The sequence below is a fragment of the Polyodon spathula genome, chromosome 22 (assembly GCF_017654505.1).
Source record: "Polyodon spathula isolate WHYD16114869_AA chromosome 22, ASM1765450v1, whole genome shotgun sequence".
Taxonomy (NCBI): domain Eukaryota; kingdom Metazoa; phylum Chordata; class Actinopteri; order Acipenseriformes; family Polyodontidae; genus Polyodon; species Polyodon spathula.
Window position 1 is genome coordinate 4914918 of NC_054555.1, and position 22346 is coordinate 4937263.

A 22346-nucleotide genomic window follows, 5' to 3' on the forward strand; every position below is an offset into this window, starting at 1 on the left:
ACATTTCCAAAGCTGAAACCCCAGAAAATCCTGCCTTATAAAAGATCCTCCAGCTTTAGCTAGTGCTCCATTCACTTTCTGCCCAACAAGACCTCAAACCGTATATATACAAGGTTTGTGCTGTGGTATTATAATTTAACATGGGCTTACTGGTAGAAGGGTGTGTAATAAATATTATTCAGAACACCTAGGTTTGCATATTGCTCAATCCTGACTGGACACCCCTTGCCATTCAGTGTGTGTGTGTGTGTGTGTAATCAGTATTTACATGAAACTACCACTACAGTGCTTCATTTATCTTTCTTTGTCTGAAAAACAAATACCTGAATATATTTAAATATTTAGTATACTGTTTGATGTATTGGTTGATGTATCTGCATAAAACAAAGATCAGGTGCAATATTCAGTCTTGCAATGATAATGTCATTTTCTTGTAATGGTGGCTCCTTAAATTATTGCTTAGAACATATGCCACTTGCTAGCTGGATGTTATAACTGGGTTTCTTTAGAAAGACTATTGTGTGCAAAATGCATTTTGGTGTAAAGACCTTGATATACTTGTCCCATCGTTTTTCCCTCCCATTATGCTAGAGATAATTATATTTGATAAGGGCACCCTTTTTTTAACACCATTTCCAGCTGCAAAGATATTGATATCCGTCAAGTCAGAAACTGTCAGCAGTTTAAAATAGAAGTTCATTATTCATTTAAACTGAGTGACTTACCTGAACCCAGCAGCCCTTCTGGATCAGTTTCTGGTGAGCTGGAACCAGATTTCCATTCCTGCTGTGTATGACAGTGTCAGAACGGTGAGCTGGGTAGAGAGTCCTCTGTGACAGGCCTATCTGTCAGCCCCCAAAAATGTAATCCATGAAATGGTTTTATATAGGGGATAAGACTTTGAGTCAAGGTTTTTTATTTGCTTCTCTGTAGTTCAAAGGCCTTGAAGGCGTTCTGAGGAATTTGTAAGAATGGCTATTTTTATACCTTTGGCTTTGTTATCGTGAAATCGGTTCCGCAATGTTTAGCGGTAAAGTGAGAGTGGGAGACTGAAGGTAGGCTGAAACTGTGAACACCCGCACCGCACCCGACAGAGAGCCGTTATGAAAACACGAGGAAACCACAACTGTTGTTTAAATTACCACTTAAAATTTCGTGGTGACAACGGGCAGTCCGACAGGGAATTATTAATTACTGTATATGCACTATTCATATGCTCTCTCAGATATAGTTAATATATAGATATATATATATATATATAATATATATATATAGATATATATATATATTATATATATATATATATATATATCCCCTAGAAAGTTCAACCTTTGACCATTTTAAATGTTGTAGTTTCAAATCTTCAAACGGGTTCTCCCTGCCGTTCCAATGAATATTTTCTCCATGTTGCGGTGTGCTGCTCACATTTTTGCATAAGGAAACCTGGATTAAAGGAAATGGAAGAATTAGTTTTTTGGCAGACACCACCAGCGCGCAGACTGCAGCAATACCCGCCCATCTCAACGCTCATTGGCCTTTTCGTAACTCGTACCTTCGTGAGTTTCAGTACTGAGAGAGGTGTGGTGAAAGCTGATCTGAGAAACAAGAAGTAAAAGGCAAGTTTTTTTTTTTTTTTTCGTTGTGTAGTTTTTAAAGAATCTTCTGCAAGCTAAATTAATAATAAATACGATTTATTAAACCCTATTAGAGATTTTATGTGAACAGAATAAGGAACCGGAGCAACATGTTTGTAGAGACCACAGGTATGTTTACGGAATTATTGGTCAGGGGTTTTTGTGTTGCTAGTTTGTTCTTGACATAACTGAGTGTTTCGGGGTTAAATTAATTGTCACTGCTGGTTGAACTTCTACGGTTATCTTATTGTATATTAGTATAGGGGTAGGTTGCTATTGCTTTTTCATGGTAACATTTTGCTTTTATACAATTCACAGTTATACAGAGAATGTTTTTTGTTATAAATTAGTTAACTGTCTTTTATGAATTAGCACAACCGATACACAAAGAACGCACCAACATATTCATAAAATTAAGATTTAACTAATGACAAATTATTTCTTTGTACCGTACATTTACCAATATAAAAACATAAATAAAACTGTTACATTTGAAACAAAGTGACAGCATGTGTATTGATTGGGGGCTATTTCCAAGTTAAGATATCATCGCTGCTATGATCAGTTCTGAGCTCAAACCCTTAACTGTAAAATGCCTGTTTCAAAATATTATAAATTGCCACAACCTCTATGGCTATGAATAGTGTACTTGTGAATGCATTTTTTCACAGCATTAAAAACAGCATCAACTACAATAAGAATTTAGAATTCCCAATCCTTAAATTCTAATGCGAGTCAGACTTGTCTCCAGTGTAACAAACATACACAAAGAAGCGTGTCTTTTTATGTCATAGGGATGGCTCTCAAAGCATGTTTAATTAACTTCATATATGAATTCTACAGATCTTGAATCCAAAAGATGTTACCTGGGAAACATGGATCTGAGTATAGAGACCAATTATAAAAGAATGCAGAGCATGCTAAATAATTCAGATTCATTTTTAGACTAATTACTTTTGTATGTTTAATTTAAAGTGGTAGTTAAAAAAAAAAAGGCGACACTATTGTTCTGGCTAGTCTCGGAGGAAACCGTACACTGAGTTTTTGTCCTGACCCTGAAACTGTATCGCTCACTAGCTGCAGCACAAACACTGCCTCTCTGCCCTGCGGCGGAGCGACTCTCGATTACGTCACGACAGGAGCAGAAACACTACCGTGCCTCCGCTTTGCTTGCTGTCCAAGGTTGAAACCTTATGCATTGTCCTCTGAATGCAACCACAAAACACCTGGCTTTGTTACAACCTTCGATTGTAATTTAAAATCCGTCTTCAGGGCGAACCCTGGGAACCTCTCAAACCTGGAGATGGTATTGAGATTTCACCGCTGTTTAGATAATCAAAATTAAACTAATAAATAGGAATTATAGAATGAGACTAAATACCCAAGAAAAAAATAAGTTTAAACATTTAAAACAGCCATTCAGGACATAGTCAATGTGGCCATATCAGACAGATGTTACTGATTAAGCTCATGGTCAAGCCTGGAATGTCTTCCCTGTCATTCTGTAAATGTATACAGTAGCTGGCATTTAAAGCAGACTTTTTGTAATGCAGCATTCTGCGTTAGCTGTGTTTAAGGGGCCAACATAAGCTACAGCACTGAAGTAGATTGTGCAAGGTGGTTTTAGTGCATTGGGATTGAAATGCTAGGTGTAGGTTCAGTTAATTACCTGCAGTTCAGGTAATTAAGTGAAGATTACAAACCAGATCATTAAAGTGCTAGACAGCAGGTAGTGTGTGGGTTAGGCTCACGAAGACTGGATGAAATTCTGGATTTTGAATTTAGGCAGCACAGGGGACCTTGTGCTTGCAATTCCAGGCATGCTCCAGTGTGCAGAACACTACTGCTTTACTCTGAGATCCTGTGAGGCAGGAGGACAGCTGTTTCTAAGCTCTTTCAAGTTTACACAGGGCTACAGTGTGCAGGGTGTACCAGTACCTACATTTGAAGTAGGCTGAGTATTACTGTCTGATCAAATGCCCAGTATGCTATGTTCTATACAGCATTAGGACAGTAGCATTCTATATTTAAATGGTTCAGATTTATACAACAGGACTACACCATTTTAGTTTTGGTGTTCTCAGCTTGGCTTTTAGTAGATGTTTGAAAATACACACGTGCGTGTGTGTGTGTGTGTGTGTGTGTGTGTATATATATATATTTTTTTTTTTGCATGTACACAAAAAGGTTTAAATGAAATCTTATCTTATTTTAAGATATATTGGACATAAGCTGTGTAGAAAGAAAAGTAAACACAGTGCAGTACATGTTTTACTAGGAGAACCTTGTTCTGTAAGTGTGGTCCACTGTCTAGGGTTAATATAAAGGCTGTCAAATTATCTTTGGAGCAAAAGCTTTAAAAGCGGATTCCTATCCCGTCCACTGCCTTACACAGCTGTGCCATTGTATGTCCACAGCTTTGTCTACAGAATCTAGGGATGAGTGCTTCCAACTTGTTTAAACCAATAAAAGAATCAGCAAGCGTTTGGTGGGGAGCCCTGATGCTCTGGCTTGGATGGAGACACAGCTATTTAACGGGTCTCCTAGCTGTGAAAATATGCAGTGTTTGACAGTGAAATGTTTCAATGGCAGAGGAGAACCTTATTTAAGAGATGAGCTCATGCCTGAGGAATGGAAAAGTTTCCAGGGTTAACGCTTTTCCCATTGCCAAGGGAGGGAAGGTATGAAAGGAACAGTCCAGTTGTAGGCTCACCAGTAGACATAGTGTGGCTTTGCTAGTAAGTGTGAGCTCTCATCAGGTTGGGTTATAGAGGCATTGGCACTGTGTACAGTAAGATGGAGTCACATACCACCAATACAGCTGCCAAACAAGTTCTGATTCTTTTAATGAAGAAATGACTACTAAACTAAGACAGACCTGCACATCCACTGTGTCTGAATGAACTCTGTTTCCTGACAAAAATGTTGACCTCCTGTTACCAAAAGTATCTGTGCTGGCAACAGTAGACCAATCCACTTCATAATGCCTAGAATAATGGACATAGAACATGGAAAATGTGAGTGATGTGTCCTTTGGTGTGGAACTGGAAAACTCAGATGCAATAGGATTAGGTTGGTACAAATGCAGGGACTGTAAATGCCTAAAAAGCAACATTGATGTCGTCAAACTTTTAGAGACTTTGTTGGCCTGTCTGGCGAAGGACAAAATCCTCTAGGTACTACTGTAATACAAAAATCCTATTAACAAAATCGTGCTGTAATGCTGTAGAAAATGTATATCGATCTTATTTATTAAAAACATAAAATCAAATGCACATTCCCTGTGAAAAGGGTTAAGATGTGCTTACGGGCTGATAACATTGATCTGTTATCTGCAGCACAGGCTTCACAATACCCTCTGGTGGAAAGCTGAAAGCAAACAGCAACAAATATTTTATTATCTCCCTGGTCATCTATTAACATGACCAAGGAAAGAATGGCAGTTTCTGCTGAGCACAGGGTTGGCTGCTGCATGCTTGCTAAGAGACGCTGGGCAGAAGTGTCTGATTGAGGGAGTATTGATGAAAGGTAACATGAAATTTGAGAATGTGTAGATTGCTCCTGTAAGTATACCAAGTAGGTGATATTGATTTGTAACCGTGTGATGCAGCTAATGTAAAGCTTGAAACTTGAATACTGGAAAACTTTTAGAGCTGTTCATTAACAGTTAAGAGTTTTTTTTCCCCCCCAGTTCTTAAGGTAATGCAGATTACAATGTATCGTAATGTACTGCAGATTAAAAAAGAAAAAGAAAACTGAGAGAAAAGATGAAAAAGTTCACTGGGATACAGGGCAGTGTGCATCTTTGTTGGCTCGAGACTGCTGTGTACACAAACTGGTGGGTTCAGTTTAAAGCTGTGTGTGTTGTGCTTAGTCAGATTATTTATTTTGTGCAACAACACCACAAAGTTTTAGTACACGATCCAAACAGAAGGTAATTATCTACAGTGAAAATACCTCAGCTAGACAAATGCAGTTCTCAGAGGTATAACAAATGCCTGATAAGGCATATACAGTAAGTCACTGTACTGTATATAGATAGACCACTTAAGTTCTAGGCTGTCCAACACTGGTCCGTGTAATGCTACAAAACTGAACTTGGATCCTTAAAATGAGCAGTTTGGTTACGTTGCTGGTTTGATTTCCATTTAACAAAAACAGTCCATCCCATTGTCTCTCATTCTTTGTAAGTAATTAAAAATAACAACAACAACATTCTTTTTTAATAAGAATAGGAACAATGGAAATATACCAACTAGTGCAGCATGTTACAGGTTTACGTATGATACCAAACGTTAAACTGATGTTAAATCTGCTTTTACCATACACCACATTCCTGTGCTAATCTTTATTTACAGTACTTGACCATTTTTAGTCTAAGTAGAGTGGTTTGTTCAGTTTGAAAACCCAGGTCCTTGTACCCAGGTCCAGTGGAGCTCAACTGGAATGTTTAGAATTCAGATAAATATTTGCTTGGTCCCCAAACTCTGATAAGTAGCTCTCCTGTCTTGCACATGTGCATGACATCATATAGTATGTACTGGTATTGTTTGCTTTAGATTGGCTAATCTTTAGCATTCCTGCATAATGGCCTGCACTTTGACTTTTGCAAAATAGTGCTGAGTTAGTGATCTGGGTGCTGCTGCAGACTATAGACTTAAAGGTCAAGTGCTGCTTCTGATACTCACGTGAGAAGCTCACAAATTCCTCTCCACTCTGCATTATGCCCATGAAGCTTTAATAAGCAGGGTCCTAGATTATCACCAGACTGAAAAAATAACAAGGGATAAGCTACTCATTCTTTAAATTTACTGTGATATCCTTGCAAGGAGGAAGCATAATTTGTCCTAATTTTCAGTGCTGTGTCAAAGACTGGAACTGAGTGAATTATTGGTCTGAGTGTTACCCTTAACACACCTGTTAGAAGTTTAGAACGATTGGAGCAAACTTTGGTGCACTTAAGAGCATGCTGGTGTAAGCGGTTCTACATGTTATCTCTATTGCTTAATTGCAATATTTCTCTGTCAGGTGCTACACGATATAAATTGAGGTTGGCATAGTTTATTAGCAGACGCACTTCCAGTGTGGCACTGACTTGAGAGTGGTATGTGTCATTTACAAACACTGGCCTCTCTCTCTCTCTCAGCTGTTGCTTGCAACTCAACGGTTGCATGGGGTAGATGTAGTTGCCAGTGAGTTACAATCCCTGTATTCAAATAAAGCATGGGTTTGATGACGTAAAAGGAAGCACTTTAGTTTTTCACCAGGGCAGAACATCAGCCCCAGACTGACATCTTGCCTAATGATTAAGGTTCTAATGGCTGTTTACGGGTTTTGATTCGTGGCACAGGGTTTCATTGGGCGTGTGCTTCACTGGGTGAGTGTTAGGTGTAGTAATAAGGCAAAGGTTTCTGTGACTGAACGTTGTGTGAGTTGAGGTCTTGGTATGTGTGCAGGGATGGGGTTGTGAGTCTTAATAATCGTCACATTTATTAGCTGATGGGCGTGTCACCTCGATGGCTGTCAGGCAGTTTTCCTCCTCTTGTAAGTGTATTATGAAAACTGCCTTGCTTTCTGTCAGCTGGAAACACGTGAAGTGCATGTCTTGTAGTTTCGAGCAAGTCCTTTGCTGCTGTCTTAGTTTATGAGGATGAAGCTCACTGCTGGCAGTGATCATGCTGGGCCGTGAGATTTCTGGACAAGATATGCAGGACATAAGCAAGACCATGATGTGTTGGGCTTTTATTTTAGTGAGAAGTGTAATAAATATATTGTATGGGCTAAAGTGTGTGGGGGGAGAAAGGGACAATACCTGACATCAGTATTCATTTGTTGATTTTTTTGTTTTTTACTTATTCAAAATGCAAATGACAGTTTTGTAGCTGAAAATGTATTAATACAATATACTTTGCAAAAAGACTACCGTACTGTAACTACTTTTCTTATTAGTTTAAGTGTCTTATAATTCTATAGGGCCATAATAAAACCGGGACTGGTTAACCAGAGACCTCGTTAGAAATACTAGATATAAACATCTTGTTTTTAACTTTGTCTGAGGCCATGTGCTGCAAAATGCTTTGCTTTGCATGGAATAATTTTACCTAGTGTTAGGCAGGATTAAAAAGTAATCCAAACTTTTTAATTACGTATTAAACAAATTGCTACTTGCAGTTTATGCTATTAAATTAAAAGGCTAAAGTACTGTACAAAGCACTTGATAACAAAAAATCTCCTTTTAGTACAGTGCCAGCAAGTTCATTTTACAGTATCTTTTTATACAAGTCGATACCAAAGGCTAATTTTCATGAGAGCAGCCTCTTTTTATTTGAAATGCAGGAAGTGGAGGAGGACTTTGTAAAACTTTGCTTTTCTTGCACTCAGTTGACATTGAACGACCTTTTTTTACTGCCTTTGTATTCAAACCAGATTTCCATTCCCACTGGCAATGTTGCTTTAACGTCTGAGGTTTACCGAGGGGGCAGTTTGTAATTAGTACTAAAACGAATGCCGTAGATCTGGCAGATTGAAACACTGTACATTAAAATGTATGTAATGTACAGGGTGATTTAGAAACCACATCACTCATCAGTATGCAAGGTAACCAGAACATTGTATTTATTTATGTATGTATTTATTTATATATATTTTGAATACATAGTTTCCATCATAGTATGAAGATGGAAATTGATCATTTTTCTTTCCCTGGTTATAAAGATCATGTTTGGGTATTGCTTGGAACCTCCTGCCAATGCTTCTCCTTCAATCCATGTTACCAAACAGATACCTGTCCTTTTTATTGTGTTCTTTGATGTGTGCTGTTGATGAAGTTTGAAGCGCACATGTTTATATTGTGTTGCTGGTAATTGTCTTTTTATTGTTTTCCAGGACCCCCATGTAAACGAGGCCCTGGTCTTAATGGGTACATTTCCTGGTTAAATAAACAAATAAATCCACAAAATAAGAGACATTTTCATTGGAACAATGCGCACAAGTTTTCAGAACTACATACAGTATTTCCATTCATTAAGCGTAGTCCCAAAAGCTTGTGAACAAGCTGTCAAAAAAAAAAAAAAAATAGTGTCACAAAAGAAACCTGGAAAAGCTTAAATGGATTAAAATCTCTTAACATATTAAAACGGTTTAAACAAAACTGACAAAAAACAGGACTAATCTTTGTTAACAAGGACCCTTGTTTCAGCACAACACCAACTTGAACCGTATTACAAAGTACAAGAACTAGAGGGGTTTATGGTGCATTCCTCTGGTGAATCACCAGCTGTTTTTTTGGTCATAGATCTGTGGAGAAACTCCTTTTATTCTAGACCATCAGTAATGCACACAAAGGGTCCTGGAGGGCACTGTGTTTAGTTGAGCTGCCCATTCAGTGCCGGTAACTCTGTGCCAGATGTTCAAAGTAATAGCCTGTAAAAGCTGGAAAGCTGATATGATTTGTGCTAAATAGACAGATACTTGGGCTCTGGCTAGCTCTGTTAATGTTTTACTTGGGCTTGCTTTGCCAGGGTGACTGAATGCTTAATCTAAGCTGTTTTACAGTGTAGTTATATGCTAGATAAGAATTTGTAATCATTTTCTTGCATGAAGTGCAAGTTTATGTGAGTAGAAACATGTCCTGTGACTTCATTACACTTATCTCCTGCTTTTATGATTCTTCAGTTGATTTGTTTCTTGCTGCGATTTAACATTTTTGGAAGGATCGGACAAATACAAGTAGCTTGTTTTGATGCGTTTAGTTAAAGGAAGAACGTAATGCTAAATCTCTTTTTGTTTTATCCTGATTTCAAATGTGTCTTTTTTTTCTTTTCAAACAACAAAAACCATTGCAATGACAACAGCACCTTCCTGGCTGGAATGCATGGCTTGTCTCAGAGCTGTGTACTGTAAGAAAGCCAAGACCTCCATATGGCTGCTTGACACACCCAGCAGCTTAGGAGTACAAAGGCATCGTTTTACATGGATCGGCTGTCAGGTGAACCAACATGTATCCTTAGCTTTTTTTGGCTCAAATGTTGCTGATTTTTCCAGTAACAAAAAGAGCACATTTTTGAAGAATTAAAATTCCTAACAGACTGTAAGGCCAACAGTGGCAGCAGGTCTTTAGCCGCCTTGCTGTTTGTGTTACAATCATAAGAATCCTATACAGCAGAGTGCTTTAAAAAGAAAAGGTTTCTATATTTTGTGAATAATATTATTGGCACCTTTCATTATTGTCTAAGGGTGTGCAAACCTGGGCAAAGGTCACATAGCACAGGCTATTGCAGTTTTAATTGATAATAGCAATGCCAAAATAAACAGTCAAACCAGGTGACAGTGAAGCTCTGTTTTAAATTAGTTCTACTGCACTCAAATTCCCAGGAATGTGATCCCAGACTGTAACCGTATGACTAGAGACAGATTTTCCCAATTTACTTAATCAACGATTCAATGAGTTATAGCCAGTGCTTTAAAACCATGATCTTAATAGCATTAGCTACATTCTCTGCATTCTCTACATGTTCCCACTGTCATTAAAGATGTTTAACAGCCTTTGTTTCGATCCTTATATGGGATGACCACGTGTACCAAGGTTATGAAAGCCAACATCTCTCACATGTGTGAGTCTCAGGTGAAAAACTCTTTGAGTGATCCTATTTTTATATACATTTGATCCCTTAAAATTGAATAATGTGGTTTTAAATTTCACCTGGGATAGTGGGAATAACATGTACTGTTTTCAAGGGCAGGCCTGTATTATCATGTGATGGTGAATGCAGAATTGGATTTGTTTATTTTCATTCCATTGTGAATATACTGAGAGAAAGTCCCAGGCTAGTTTTCTCCTGCTCTGAAACACATCAGGGCTGTGCGGGGTAAATGTAAAATGTTGAAACACATTCCTGAATTCCTGATGAGCCTGGTGATCAGGCCTCTTTTGAACTTGAACACCTCCAGACTGAAACAGTTGCAATCTAGCGTTTTCTAAAAGGGCCAAGAGAAACTGTAAAGTTTTGCAAAAAACATTATGAAGGCAGGGTATTACTGTAAAACTTTTGATGACCACATTTATTGAATTGTTGCAAGCTGAAAACAACTTCATGAGAGTTTACTACAATTTATAGTTCATTGTCAACATGGTCATCTGTTTCACATACTGTGTAGCAGGGCTTGGGCCAGATGGCAAGATGGTTTTATACAAAGTGCAAATGGATTAGCATTTTCCCAAACAGCAGAAATATTTATCTGATAGGGGCAGAACCACCGAGGATTTTAAACTATTTCTTACTGGTATTTTTTCTTTAGACTGATCTGGAATTCAGACGGTATGTTTGCCATTACGTGAGGAAACGGCAGTGGTGGTGTTTCCATTAGTGACCCAGCGACTGAAAGAGGCCCCTGTGTCTTTAACTGCATCTCTTTGTAAATCTCAAGGCTGGGGCTTGTGTCCCTGCTGCTTGGCTGGTCTCCATCTATACCCTGGCCTTCAATGAATAGGACCAGGCCTGTCTTTCTTTGAAGCAGGTCAGGAATGCAGGACTTTTTTGTTCAGAAAACAGCATCAGCAGTGAAATATGCCTTGTGCAGCTTTCTTTGTACATGCGAGGGTGGACGGCACAGGCTTGCTATTGTAGTTTCCACTTATCTCTCGCAAGGCTTGCCGGTGAGTTCTCACTCTTTGTATCAAAAATAAAAAAAAACAGTACTGTAAAAGCAGCTTTAATATAATTTAGTAAATCTTAATAGAACTTTTTTTAGTGTGTCCAAGGGTGGATTCATTTTATTAAATTGGGCGCAAGAAAAGTTTTAAAATCTGTAAGGACCCTATTTGTCAAAGCTTTGTTTTTACTCCAGTGTGCATCCTGAAAGTTGGTTAGTTTTGTAACTTTGAAGGGATCAGAAAATACGTTTTTCCCCCCTGATTTAGAAACAACAGCTGTGCTTGTCTTTACATAACCAAGTCAACTAATTGTTTGTGCTTTATCCTTTTTAACATTTGTAGACTACTTGTAGATACCTGTGAATATTTTTCTTATTAAGTAGATAGTTGCACAGACACCACCATAAATTCTTTAATTTTTTGACAGTTCAAACCATTTGAAGAAATGTTTTTCCAAGTTGTGGAAGAGTATAGGTTTTATACATTTAGTTTCTTGTTCATGGAAAATGACATAATGATATTTGTGCAAAGCTTAAGTATTCACAAATGTAATTTCTTTCTTTTTTAAATTGGAAGCTTAGTCTCTTCTGAGCTGTGTCTGTCAGCAGCCAGCAGATTAACTTTCCTCCTGTGTTGGGGTCACCTGCGCTGTGCAGATTTCTTCTGTTGCAGTTTCCACTCCACTGCATACACCTTGTATCTGACAAGCAGAGAGAGGTTGCTTTCTCCTTGCACATGTGTTCAAATGTGTGGCACAGTGAAACGCACATCTAGGCAGAAAATGCTGGGTGATCAGGTTGATACCATGAAGATACAAATCTAATGAATATGAGCTGTTTTTTTAATCTTCCTAAAACCACCTACTCTTTCTTGCATAAACATCATTTATGACATTGATGGGGGTGTAATGGAAACCATGTTTTTTTCAGACACCATTATGAACTTTACTTATGATGAGCTTAAACATTTATAAATCCAGCTACCTTGCACTAGACTACAGCTCATTAATCAAACTGTATATATGTTTCTTGACTGATGACTGTTCATTACCCAGGAATGCATTTTTTTTAACATATCCAGCAGTTCATTAGGGGGGGGGGGGGGGGGGGGGGGGGGGAGAGGAGGGTGACACCAAGATCACAAACCTGAACCAGTTTCGGCCACAGAACTGATAAGCCCCTGCTGGAACTTGAGCTCTTCTAATCTGTCTAATCCAAAAAGATTGATTCCCCTGACCAACACAGAATTCCAGAATTCTTTAGAAAGCCTTCAACCTTAACTTGAAGGCTTTTTAAAGCAGGTGTTCCTGCTCTGAGATGCTATTTGGAATTTGGCACTGAAATCGAACCTTGGTATTCTTAATGCAGAATAAAAGGACATCCACAATGAGATTTTTCTAAAGTAACAATTATTTTTTCTGTCTTTTTTATACAGGCAGAAGAAAGGAAGAGGTGTGTGTTTAAAATGTGTGATGCTATGTGGTGAACATAAGGGGAGAACATGACAATGCTAGGAGAAGAGGGGACTTCAGTTCTGCAAGAAGACACCACTGCTATCCATTCTGGAACAAACAGCAACCTTTTCCTTTCGCTGAAAATCAATGAATCCCTTCGATCATGACTTTTCATTTGGAAGCATGAACAATCTGGATCCGAACCCCCTGAAGTGCCAGACTAGTAGCAGGATTTCTCCTGCAAGGTCCACCAGCAGCACTGACCAGATTACCCACCATCATGGCAAAGGAGATTCCGCCTACAGCTCTTTCTCAGGGGGCTCCAATGCTCCAGACTACTCCTCTCCATGTCTGCCTGAGGAAACGCACTCTCACAGTTTGCAGTATGTTGACCATAAGTACGTGAGAGCAGTCTTTAACCCTAATGTTTTAAACTCTGACCCCAAAGGCATGGATCATCTTTACAAATCGATGGAAACGTGCAACATGCGATGTCATCAGGACTTTAATACCCAGTCTGCCACCAGTCAGGGTTACAAGGAACCTCCGCAACCACTAGCACGCATTGATAGTTTTACAACAATAAGAAACCAGGAAAATACCAAGCTCTGTCAGGGTCCTGAGGGACAGCTGCAGCAGAGGACTCAGACCGTTTCTAGTCCTGATATTGTCTATTGTAAACCTGACTCTGGCTCTACTCGGAGGGTATCCCAAGCAAACCAGAACTTGCCTATCAAGGACTATATCCTCTGCGAGGGTTCAGATCAGGCCTCCTTCAAAAAACTGGAAATGAAAAAGTTCACAAATGTTTTAAGCAGATCACCTCCGGCATTTAGCCTGCAGGAATGCTCAAAGAATTACAGTGGGAGTGCGGCCAGCAGTTCTGAGAAGCAACAGCGGAGTCCTCTCTCTGCCCATGAGTTTGAACAGATCAGTTTGCAATCAAGGAACTTGACTCAAGCAACCCAGAACATGGTTAATGGAAACATCCAACACAAAGGGCAATATTATTTTGTTACTGGTGTATGTAAACCTTCAGAACCCAGTCTTAAGGGTAGTCTTTCAGGTGTTAATGAAAGGGCAAGTAAGGGCCATTCAAAAGAGGATCATGGACATTTGAAAAACAAAGAGGTGTCATTTCATTTCAGGAACGATCTTCCAAGTCAATCGCGACATAAACGGCAGAGCAGTTATGAGATCCCAGGTGTACGTGGCCTGAAGGTTTACAATGAAAGCCAGAGTACGCAGGCTTGGAACAGAGATCAAGGCTATTGCAATGAAAGTGCGCATATCTCATCACAAACTTCACCCCCGAGAATATCAAAGGTGCCTCGGTCTCATAGCTCAGAAGTCCCAGAGCCAAACCTGAAGGCTCAGAGTCGAGAGATCGGCTATGGGTTTCGCCGGCACCACAGCAGCAGTCATCATATTTTTTACTGCGGACCCGAGGAGGGTGACCAGTTGTCAGATCTTCCCAAACAGAAGGAGCCCGTAACCAGCAAGGATGGGTGCTCTGTTCGGTGTGTGGAGCTCATTAGTAACAATGGAGACAGGGGGAAACGGCAGCCTTTGGGTGATGTAGCCAATGACAAAATCAACAAAGAAACAACTCCTATGCTTTACCATTTAACCGGGGAGAGTGGTGGTGCCTTCACTTACAAAACCAGAAATGAAAACGAACTGGGAAAGTGGAAATTGGCAAGGTGGAGCAGTGGCCCCTTCTCAAAGCACAAAGAAGCATCAGTGGTTGAGCCAGCCCATCCCATTTCCAGGACCTTCAGTCTGTCTGAAGGAGCACAGGGTGAAAACCGAGACCAGGGGGACACTCTCTGTAGCTCAGGCTCCTCGGTGGATGACTCCTACAACAAATATTACAAAGAACAAATAAAAGATGCCCAGACAAAGGTCCTACGGGAGACCTCTTTCAAGAGGAAAGATCTTCAGCTTAGTTGGCCCCACAGGATCAAGCAAAAACCATCAGTGAGACCCTCTGTGATAAACTGTAGGGCAAGCTCTCTATCCAGTGCCTTGGACATTGGAAATGACAACCCAGAGCACGCAGGACCAGAAGCCAAGGGTAAGAAGGAAACAAAAAAGTTCCAAGATTCACAACCCCAGCCAGTGCGTATTGGAGCGAGAAAGCGACTTAAACCGGAGCAAAAGAAACTGTGCTACTCTGAACCCGAGAGGCTCAATCAGCTGGAGGATTTACTCGGCCAGTCAGAGCACAGTCCTTCCCAGGAAGATTTTAACGAGCAGGACACATTGGCTTCCAGGAGAAAGGTGTTTGAAGAAAGAGGACAATCCCTTTCGGTATCAAGCATCTCAAAGAACGAGCTGAAGCAGATCCAGCATAATGCGCTTGTTGAGTACATGGAACGCAAGAGCGGGCAGAAACCCAATGGTCTCCAACAAGTGCCTTCTCAAAACCCTCAGAGGCTCTCAACACCTGGGAGACTCGCAGACAGTGGGGTGACTTCCTCTACAGTGAGCGGCACCCACAAACAGAAGCGGCCTCGACCTCTTTCTGCAGGAAGAGTGCTGGATTCGTCCTCGAGCTCCATTCGATATGCACGCTCACCAGGCTTCCAGTCCATCGAATCCCACAAACAGCCCAATAGAAGTCAGTCTGCCATGCAAGCTCCTGGAAAGTCAGCCTCCGCGGAAAGCCTGCTTGACCAACCGGAGCGAATCAGATGGAGGGCACGGTCAAAGTCTTCGTCTTCGCCAGTTCAGGTTTGTGGGTACAACTGAAATGAATATACTTTTAATAAGAAGAATAAGCTAAGTGATAAGTGACAGAGACAAGATTAGCTCTAATAATGGAATACCTAATGATACCTTACTAGTAATGTAGTCCAAGATTACTGCTTAACTAGGTGATAGAATTAAAACACACTTAATAAATAGACCAGATTCATATTCTAGACTGCTACGTAGTACTGGAAAATACTGTATTAGATTCTTTATATCTTTACTTCTAGATTGACAAGAACACACCTGATACTTCATCTCTCCTGGACAGAACCAGCTACAAGTGAGTATGGCATACCCTGTGCAGTGCAAGGTTAAAATGGAATAGCATTTGTTAGTCAAATAAGTCAACCAGCAGAGAGTCTCTACTTCAGAGACATCCACAGGAGCAAAAGGCTTTGAAGTAATAGGGTCGTTCCACTGTGGACTCAGTTCTGGGGAGGCGTTTAGTCCACATGTGATGGAGAAAAGGGGTTCCAGGGTCCTGCAGTTGTTGTGTGCATGCAATGGAAGAGCTGCTTATCACATGCCCAGGGGGTCTGAGAAATGACCATTCTGATCACCTTTGTGTACATGTGAGGGGTGACCTAATCCAGAGGTTCTCAAACATCTTTTGAGAAGTAATCTTTGTGTCATTTTAAAGCTTGTTACATAGGCTTTCAAACAAAGAAACAAACAAAAGTGTTTGAGCAACCCCCATTGGTCTTCCTGAGCAGGAATGATCCAATAGAAATATATTAAAATAATAACTGGCTTTGAAAATATGGTTTCCTGCTTTAAACTCTTGAACCGTGAAAGCAAAAACACCTTTTTTGGATTATCTACATATCCATTTGTATAGATATTTACATAGTGTCTCTCTATCCAGCCACACCCTCAGTACAAGGTGTGAAACTGGGCACAGATCTGATTGATTAAGCTTACTCGCTCTTTTCAATCAGTGTGCGTAAGATCGTGTGTATTAATTGAAGCTTTTCAGATGTCACAATCCTCTGTAGCTGTCATCTTCCCATATTGGTAACCAGCTGTTTCTGACAACCGCAAGTGGAGATAAAATTTGTAAGTCAATACAACATATTATCTAATGCATCTGTGAAATGAGTTGGGTTTAACAAATACAGTAATTCATTTCAGCTGCCAACAGAAGAACGGAGGCGACATTGTGAAAAAACCTGTGGACACCAGCCATGAAGAAGTCCGAACTGTGAGGGAAAGAAGGGGAAAGTCTATGGAAGAGCTTGGCATCTCCGGAACCTCAGGGCCTGCAGTACTGAGCAAAAGCTCTGAACAGCTTGACCAAATACGGAGCGGAGGGATGCCCAGACAACCTCGGAAGAGTTGGGGATGGGAACAGAGTAACCAAAGCAGCAGGGCAAAGGTAACGGAAATGACCAGGAAATCCGAAAGTGAAATGCCTCCTTTTAAAAAAGACTTTGTTGAACCGAGGAGCAAAGAGGAGCCGGGCCCGGTTAAAGCATCCAGTGATTTTGAAAGACAACCAAACGTCTTGAAGACCCTCAGCTTTCAGGATGTACCATGCAAGACCCCCTCCCTGCCGCAGGGGAGTTCTCCCTTGGGGCCTCCTGTATCTGGATCACCCCGTTCTGGTCCTTCATGCAAAACCCCTATGGAAGACGGCTTGTTCTTCAACGATCATCCCTCACCACAGTCACTTGATTGCATGGGGCTTCCTGAGATTGAACCTGGCTTGGCGAACACAGGACCATCATCGACTGAACTGAACACAAGGTCTGAGAAGGGACCCGATGAGAGTAAACCAAGGGGCAGGTACAGTAACTGTGATCATGCATAGGAGTGGAGTCTACTGCCTTCTGTGTTAGGGGATTATACAAAGTTCTATTGAGACGCTGCTGTGGATCTCATTGGGGGCTGTCAGGAAAGTAAGCATTGACATTGACATATATTAGAATTATGTAAGCCCCTATATTCCATTAAGAATGTTGGAATTTTAGCTGAAGAGTCTGTGCCAGGCATGTAGTAGTACAGCTAATCTTGCACCAAAACTTTGGAAATCCGTCTCTTCAAGGCATAATGGTAAAATTAAAAAAAAAAAAAGATTATAAAAAGACTTCCATTCTGTTTCATGATCAGCTCAGTACATACAGAAATGATGAAATCTCAAGTTAAAGATCACAACACATTCATTCCCATTGTGCACAAGCTGAACACATAACTATCTGTTTATTGTTGGCAGATGGTACTGCTCTTGATATAGGGTAAGCAATAGAATGTTCTTTCTTAATTGCACTTTCTTTTTCATCAATATATCTGCTATTGTTGTTGCTTCTCTAGGATGAAGACAACTCAGCCAGTGCAGTGCTTGGAATCAGGCAGTGTGGGGGATCACCACCATGGCAGTTTGTATTGGGAATCCACTGAGGCATTCTCTCCTGCCAGCGGCAGTGGAGTCAGGACTGAATCGAGCACATCCTCCCCTGCAAAGCATGCAGAGAGCAGAGTACCTGAGGGTCACAGCGAAGGAGAAAAGCCACCATTAGACAGTAGTACCAATGCAAAGGAATCTACCACCCAACTGCCAGTGCCCCCGACTGGGGTCGTGCCATCGGTTGTCCCCACAACAGCCCAAGCGGGGGCCCCTGTTCAAGATAACAGCATTACAAACAAAGCAAAACCAGAAAATGAGATGGAAGATCAGACAGGGCCACTCAATCCCTCCCCCACCAAACCCTCCTCCAAATCGGCAGTGGAGCAGAGATGGGAGGAGCTGGCTACAGCAATAATCGCCAAGGATCTGTCACTGGCTGATGTCCTGGTCCCGGAATCCAACAGGAAAACAACTTTGAAGCTGATGGAACAGCTTTTGTCAGACAACACGCTGCTGACGGAGGAATATTACAAGAGGAAGGAAGCAAGGAGACAGTCGAAGGAAAGGTAATTCATTTATTTACTTTAAGAGTTCAAAGAAAGATTGCTACTCTCTAGCAAACAGAATCTGATTTAACTGAAGTGACCCGGGTACGAGGCCAGTTTCATCGTGACTTAAATGGAAAAGTTTGTTTGGTCATATCCAGCTCTATTTTAAGCAATTCCTTCGTTGTGGAGAAGAGTTGACAAATACAAGGAATGTTAAAGAAGCATAATGCTCATCTCTGCAGTATGTACATATCATCTGCTTGCCTTTCCTGATGGAACCATAGTGGATATTCTTCAAATACAGTCCAGTCCTGTAACATTTATATATTTTTCTTGAAGTGATGAAAACCCTGAGAAGTGTGATTCAATCTCCCTTGACACCCCTGGGACAGAACTACTGGTCAATACAAGCGAAGAACAGAAAACAACTCAGGACACCCAAGGAGATCCCAGTGATGTAATAGAGAAGAAAGTAAGTTAGCTCCAGCTTCAAATTAACCTCAGTGTTGTCAAGTAAAGTAAAAGCTCCCGTTTGCCAGCAAATCACATACTGTGTAACATCATGATTTAGAGAAGGGACTAGTTACATTGCCCTGGGGTGACTTTATTAATAGTCTTTTAGTAACACAGAGAAGCAAGAACAAACCAGTATATGGTGATTTATTGGTTGAGAACGACAGATTAGATCAGGGCTGTCCAACCCTGGTCCTGGAGAGCTACTGTGGCTGCTGGTTTTTGTTTCAACCAATCTCTGTTACTTAATTTAACCAATTATTGGCTTAATTAGTCCAGATTAACAGGTGTTCCAGATCTTTAGCCACTGATGATGTAAAGATTTCTGGATATGGGCTCTCCAGGACCAGGATTCGAAACCCGTGGATTAGATAATAGAAAATCCAATATTATGACCAAGTGCCACCTGGTGGCTAAAAACTGATTGTAGTACTTTTTTTTTTTTTTTTTTTTGATAATGAGATTTAGTGTAGATCGCAGTGCCACCTGGCTAGGATAAAAAATGGAAGGAGTTGCAGCAAGAACACCATTGTAGCTGTCTCTTTTTGTAATATGATATGGAGATTTACACTTGTGTACAGTTGTGTGTATTTAAAATGCAATTAACAGATAATCCTTGTCAATAATCCTCCAAACTTTTAATTACACGTTTATAGAATAGATGTCTACTACCTTAAGTGTGACCTATGGAAGGGTTAAATTAACTGAACCAGAGACTTCCTGTAACTTAGTGAGTGTAACTAACAATTGGAAAAGAAACGTATGTTTTCATATGCAATACATGATGACTTTACCACAAATCTCTGTTTGCAAACCATTCAGAAGCTTGTCTGGTACTACGCAACCTAATGCTGTAGCCGATCTCATGTTTTAAAAATCATTGTTCTTCTCAGAAGGAGCTGATTGAGAATATCAAGTGGAAGCTGCAGGGCCTGGAGGAGCAGAAAGAGGAGCTTGGGGCTGATCTCCAGAGGAACAGTGTGCTGGGGGTCTCTGTGGAGACAGTGGTCAGAAGCAGCTGCAAACCCAATGAGTACGAGAGGTACACGCTGTTCATTGGGGACCTGGAGAAGGTGGTCAGCCTGCTGCTCTGTCTCTCCTCCCGGCTGGCCAGGGTGGAGAACGCTCTGAGCAAAGTGAACCAAGCCACAGACCCCGACGACAAGGTGGGCTTTCATTGCCGGTTTAGTGCATGTGGGCCAGTGCTCTGAATACTTCAATACTAGACACCTAGTTGTATTCATTTACCACTGCAAGTATTTCAAAGGCCGTTGGAAAGATTTAGAATACACACTCTAGGTCCAGTTTAGTTAGTTTACAGGAAAATTAACAAGAGAGCTATTCAGTGACTTGCAGTCCCTTAGTTTCAACACAAGAGGGCTTCTAAATTACACCTGATAACAGCAGAGGAGATCACGCAGAAATTACATTTTGTTTGTGTTCACTGATAAACGTTTTGCTGTTATTTTTTCCTTTATTAAAAAAATTAAAAAAATAATATTGTGAATAGCATTAAGGAAATGTGCTGCTCTATATCTTAAATTAATTGAACACAACACACACGCATGAATATCGTACAGTAATCCTTTCCCCTCTAAAGTCGTTTGTATGTACTGATTTAGAAACAAATTGTAGTCCACAATTTATTTGCCCCTTTGAAAGTACCCTACTTCAAACCTTTTAGGCACTGTTATTTTAAATGCGGTGCCTTTATGGTGACTTTGAAAATAGAATGTATAATTGGCGAGGAGAAAACTAGGACAGCATCTTCCTAGGGGATCCTTTCTCACCCAAATTTCTCCAGGCTTCTCTGACAGAGGTACTTTGAAGGTTCCAAATAACAAATGCCTGTGTTTATATATAAAGGCACAGCATTCCGTATTCACGTTCAATTTTACACTTGGTGTATAGTCACTATACTCTCTTATAGTTTTGCCATTTGTGACCTTTACCAGAAAGCAGGTCCCGATGACAGCTGATCATGTTTAAATTGCTTAAATGTAGTTTGGCACAAATTTTGTTTTCTTGGGTACTGCGAACAAACGCTGCAGAACTGTCATGTAAATTGTGATTTTGAGTGTTTCAATAGCGCCGAAGTAACTTTTTTAATGATTATTTTGTTGCTTAAAAAAAAAAAAAAAAAAAATGTAATACATAGTTGGTGTGCGTTTCATAATTTCCAATGACATCCTTTGAAACAAAATCATATCATTTGCTAGTGGACTTTTGGTATACATCTAGAAATGGTTGCATTCTAATTTTGGTATTCATCTAATAAATGTGTTTTTATCCCTTTTGTTTCTTCTTTTTGTTTATTAGAAATCGCTGATTGAAAGGCACAGGCTGCTGTGCAGGCAGCATGAAGACGCAAAGGACTTGAAGGAAAACCTGCTTCGAAGGGAGCGCGTTGTTTCGGAGATCCTCTTGAAGTATCTGAACCAGCAGCAGCTCCAGGACTATAAGCACTTTGTCAAAGTAAAGGCATCCTTATTAATTGAGCAGAGAGACCTTGACGAGAGGGTTCGGGTCAGTGAAGAACAGCTTGAGAGTCTTCAGAACAGTATCCCCCCCTAAATGAGCAACCTGTGTGGGTGCCATTGCAACATAATATTGAGCTGGTTCACTTGTTCATGCTCTACCTCTTATAGAATAAGAAAGCTAACATTGGGTGCTTGGTTTTGGGTGTAGAAATATGAGTGTTTGATTGGTTAGTTTTGTTGGCCCTTTTTATGTTTTTGTCTACTAGTGATCACAGATCCCGAAAGCTTTGAGGAAACCGTCCAAGTTTGGGAAAGATGGCACAAGGGCATGCTGTTTTCAAAATACATACACTGCGAAAAAAGTGCATTTACTGTTTAAACCACATGAAAGTCTCGTTCAGTAATGCCTTGGACCACAGCTTAATGCAAGCGCTGTCATGCATGCAAGCAATCCATTCAGATATTCTGCACAATAATGTCTGTGGGAATTATTTATACAAAATTGGGTTTTTCTACATAACTCAAAACACATCAGCACACATTAATCTTGTGGTGTTTTTTTTTTTTTTTTTTTTTTTTTACTTGTTTCAATTACCACCTCACAGAGCAAGTGCAATGTGTGTGTGTGTGTGTATGTATATATATATATATATATATATATATATATATATATATATATATATATATATATATATATGACCTTAAAATGAGCTTGCACTGTTTTGGAATAAAACACAGTTTATCCAAGTGGTGCTGCAGAAAATGAAGATCACTTTTATAAACTACGATCTGAATAATTAACTGTTTAATCCTGCGGTATGAAATTATGGAATCGTAATCATTATATTCACTAATTCCAATGCTTTTAAGCTCTGTAATCATATGCATCAGTTTATCGTCTAAATCCAAAACACAAACGACCAACTCAACATGGGGAGCATAAGAAAGCAGACATTTTGTTATTT

The 22346-nt window shown here is 40.1% G+C and overlaps 1 protein-coding gene across 2 annotated transcripts; it reads left to right on the plus strand.

Moving 5' to 3' along the window:
- The first annotated feature begins 1584 nt into the window (after positions 1-1584).
- Positions 1585-21972, plus strand: LOC121297594 (protein Shroom1-like). 2 transcript variants are annotated; one of them, XM_041224008.1, is made up of 8 exons: positions 1585-1763; positions 12721-15475; positions 15724-15776; positions 16628-17281; positions 17807-18406; positions 18728-18860; positions 19795-20067; positions 21221-21972. In XM_041224008.1, the coding sequence occupies exons 2-8, from the start codon at positions 12887-12889 to the stop codon at positions 21473-21475; spliced, it is 4557 nt and encodes a 1518-aa protein (XP_041079942.1). In that variant the 5' UTR covers positions 1585-1763; positions 12721-12886; the 3' UTR covers positions 21476-21972. The 2 variants fall into 2 exon arrangements, with proteins under 2 accessions (XP_041079942.1, XP_041079943.1); XM_041224009.1 differs by having other exon boundaries at positions 19798-20067.
- The last annotated feature ends 374 nt before the right edge of the window (positions 21973-22346 follow it).